General features: G+C 37.0%; 1 protein-coding gene across 1 annotated transcript; it reads left to right on the top strand.

Annotated features, from left to right (window-relative positions):
• The first annotated feature begins 209 nt into the window (after positions 1–209).
• LOC124885733 lies at positions 210–3,456 on the top strand. Its single transcript, XM_047393987.1, has 5 exons — positions 210–231; positions 1,240–1,484; positions 1,987–2,132; positions 2,563–2,692; positions 2,899–3,456. Exons 1-5 carry the CDS (start codon positions 210–212, stop codon positions 3,454–3,456), a joined length of 1,101 nt encoding a protein of 366 aa, XP_047249943.1.
• Positions 3,457–4,232: the final 776 nt, after the last annotated feature.

Below are 4,232 nucleotides of genomic sequence, written 5' to 3'. Positions count from 1 at the left end.
AACCTCATATGATCGCGGCTAAGATGTAATATTTCCTAGGGCAGTTTTATAATTTCACTTGGCTAAATCCCAAACATTATATAGGAAAAAACCCTTTCTGCTTTGGATATTTCTTACCTTATAGAGACTTTTGAATTTGAAACAAGAACCCTAATTAGGAAAGATTGTAAATAATTTTGGACACTTAAATTCATAGTGTTTTGTGAAGGATGGATGCTTTGGATAATCCTGGTATATCTTTCTCTACTTCTTTATGAGTAGCGATATAATTTAGTCTAGGAATTATGTTGAACTAAAGTATAATTGTGTGTGGTTGTTGTTGTTTTTGGATGATTTTTAGTTGTTAAGTATGGATTCCACCATATCTTGAGTTTAATAGTTGGAATTTATGGGTGAAAACCCCAATTCTCCAAATGGGTTTGATGGGTGAAAACACCAAACTCTAAAAAACTTTTATCATCCTTGAAAAAGAGATGGATATGAACATATGTGAACCCATAGCATCCTTGAAACAGGGCTATAGGGGTACAAAGAAATGGTGGATAGTTAAGTATGTGGTTTACAACCTTTTACAATCTTAATGTGGTTTACAACCTTTTACAATCTTAGACATTAGTTTAAATGGAGTGTAAGTCATATCATAGGCATTTTCCTAGAAATAGGGAAGTGTATTTAATGTTTTGGGTGACTTTGAATGACACACTCGTTAGGTTCTAGAAATATCCAACGGGTGACATCTTTGTGGTTTTGTTTAAACACTAACCACAAAGACCTTCGACTTAGCCTATCTTTTTCCTAACAACTAAGATTTATGTTAAACTATCATTAACACACATGTTTTTTACTTTTAGGTAGGCATAATCAAAATATTACCCTCCAAACTTTATTTTAAATCGAAAGTGCTATACTAGTGCATTATTTGACTAAAGATTATTATAATCAAACTCCAAACCACCCCACCCCACCCCCCTATTTTAATTTAAATATTGTTTTTGTTTCCATTCTAGGTATCTTTTTAGTAATTAGAGCACCCATAGGACTTGAAATTTGAATTTCATTCTTTGCAGATTTGAACCTAATGACTGCCTTTCCCATTTAACATGGAAGTAAGTTGAGAATTATCAAAATGGAGCCATTGCTAGGGAGTTGAATATAGATTTCACTTGTGCGGTTTGATTTTTTCTTAGGTATACCCAGGGTGGTGTGATTTACTTTCTTTGTTGTTTTTAATTTTTGTAGGTGATCATAGTGTTAATGCAACAATGAGTAACAACACTAGTAATATAGGTCCCTTTGAAATTCCTTTCGATGATAAGGGACAACTCAATGATGCGGGTCAAATGATTGCAATCCTTATCCCACCAACTAATGGGAATGGAGTTTTTCATGTAGCTAGTGTTATGTTACTCATGTTACAAATGAAGTGGCTATATGGTGGACAAGCATATGAGGATACCAATGTTCACTTGAAGAATTATGTAGAGGTATGTGCACCTGCCAATATCGTACATATCACTCAAGAGTCTATTTGTTTTTACCTTTTCCCATTCTCTTTAATGGGTGAGGAGGTTTTGTGGCTCCGTTTACTCCCACCCAATTCAATTACTACTTGGGATGAGCTTACCATGGTTTTTCTTGATTGATACTTCCCACCGTTCAAAATTCTCCAAATATGGCATGAGATCATAAATTTTAGGCAATTGAGCAGGGAACCATTGTTTGAAGCATGGAAAATATTTAATGGAAAATTAGTGAAGTGTCCAAACTATGAGGTCCTGGAGAAGATGTTTCTCCAAATCATCTACCAAGTTATTGAGCTACTTAATAAAATTACGGTGGATAACACAGTGGGAGGCTCCCTAGTAAAGATGCACCACCATGTGGCAATTCAATTATTGTGAGAGGTGATAAAGAAAAACTAGGGTTGGCATACCCGAGATATCGAAGTTCCTAAAAGCTCTTATTCTACATCCGTGGTTGACAAAGAACAAAGAGAGCACAGGAAAAATAATGACCCAAATTGATTTCTTGACAAAGTATGTTATGGGTGCACCTACAAAAGCGATAAACTCCATAACTTCTAAGGCCTATGAGGATGATGAGGAGGCCAGGAAGTTGGATGAGGAGATCTGGTATTTAGCAAACTAGTCGGGGGGTTCCTAACCCACCTATCAAAGTCAAGGTGGGAATTAAGGTTGGATGGACCAAGAGCATGATAGGGAATGGAGGGATAAAGAGCATGATTATGACAGCTATCTGCCCCCATGATTGAGCTAAGAACAAAGAGTCAAGCTACATTGAATTTGAAAAGTTCAAGACCGAGGATGTTTTGGCCCAAATTTTGAAAAGGGTCGAAGGTACAGACAAGATGGTCCATGAATTGAAAGTTGAATTATCTCAACTCTCTCAAACCGTGGTGGCCCACTCTGGCTCCATTAAATAATTGGAGACCCAAATTAGGTAAATCTACATAGAACTAAATGCTAGGCCTAGAGGTGGACTCCTTAGTAACACGATTGCTAATCTAAATAATGATGCTCAAGTCCTAGAAATTGTAACTAGGAGTGAGAAGACACTTGATGAGCACTTAAAAGAAAACTTGAGTAGGAAGATGCCTAAGTCTAAGAAAAAGAAGGCGTTATATCAGAATCAAGAAAAAGAAGAAGAGAAATATGATGAAGAAGTGGTTGAGGTTGAAAAGACACAAAGTGAAACAAGGACTATAATCCAAGTTCCTCAACAATTCCCTCAATAATTTCAAAGAAACGCGGAGGGTGACAAGCTGAAAAAATTCATGTCCAAGCTTAGCAATCTATCTATAAACATCCCATTGCTTGAGGAAATGCAAGAGATCCCGGGATATGCTAAGCTAATGAAGAAATTAATGTCAAAAAAAAGCTTACCGAAGGTGACACCATTGAAGTCACACATAGTTTTAGTGCTATTGTGGATAGTAAGATTGTGGAAAAGAAAGATGATCCCAGAGCTTTCATAAGTCCTTGTACCATTAGAATGCATATGTTTGAAAAAGCTCTATGCGGCCTTAGTGCAAGCATCAACCTCATGCCCTTTTTCATCTACAAGAAACTTGGTTTGAATTCCCCTACCCTGACATCTATACAAATCTTAATGGTGGAATGGTCTATTAAAAGGCCGATGGGAATTTTATTTGATATCCTAGTTAAAGTGGACAAGTGTATACTTCCCACCGACTTTGCGGTCTTGGACTATGAAATGGACCAAGATGTACCTATCATCTTTGGTCATCCATTTTTAGCCATCGATAGGGCCATTTTTGACTTAGAAATAGGGGAGATAAAGTTTAGGGTGCAAGAGGATAAGGTCACTTTCAAGGTTTACAAGACGAAGAAGCAATCCATAGAGCTTCAAGTCATGTCCATGGTGGATGTTAATATTGAGGAGGCAAAAGAAGGTGGGCTTAAGGACCCACCTTAAGAATGAAAAAAAAGGAAGATGTCGTGCCATGACATTAACTATGGCGCTATGTGGGAGGCAACCCACAAATGCCATAAAAGTGGCTTGTATATTTTATCTATGGTGTTGTAGCTTAGATTTTAGTTTGGGCATTTCAATAACCCGTGCATTTGTGGCACTATAGAGCGCATTAGATGAGCTTAAAAAAAGGAAAAGTGAGAAATTTTGGTATTAAAAACTGAACAGGGAAAAAGCTGTAAATCTTTGAATTGAGATGAACAGCGAAAAGCAGGGGAGAAGAAATGCTCTAAGTTATCACTATCTCAGGACCTTGGTCATGATCGTGGTCACCCACATGCACACAATCGAAGTTTCTTCAGCTATTGACCAGCTAAATCCCCTATTTTCCTCACGCTTCCTTTTCATAACTTACTCTCTAATTGGACCAAATTCTAGCCAAGTTTGTGAGATCTTCAACAACATCCTTTCATCCCATTGCATCATAAATCTAGTAGGTGCCTTGAATCCATACATTGATTTTTGAAAATAGGCTAAAGAATGCATGATGTTGAAACAGCCTAGGTCTTTGATTCTTATTTTTTCATGTTTTCATACTTTGTATTTGTGTGGTGTTTAGCTGCTAGAGTATGGTGTGCATAAGTGGGAAAGTATGGAGTACCCAAAATATGTATAAAATGGAGTGTGCACACCAAATGTTCAATATATTGTCCAGATGAGTATTCAATAATGGTTTATGCATTCGAAAGGGCATAATTGAGCACCTAATAGGCTTGTTC

Source organism: Capsicum annuum, chromosome 7 (genome assembly GCF_002878395.1).
Source record: "Capsicum annuum cultivar UCD-10X-F1 chromosome 7, UCD10Xv1.1, whole genome shotgun sequence".
In the NCBI taxonomy this organism is placed as follows: Eukaryota; Viridiplantae; Streptophyta; class Magnoliopsida; order Solanales; family Solanaceae; genus Capsicum; species Capsicum annuum.
This window is presented reverse-complemented; position numbering and strand designations above follow the sequence as displayed.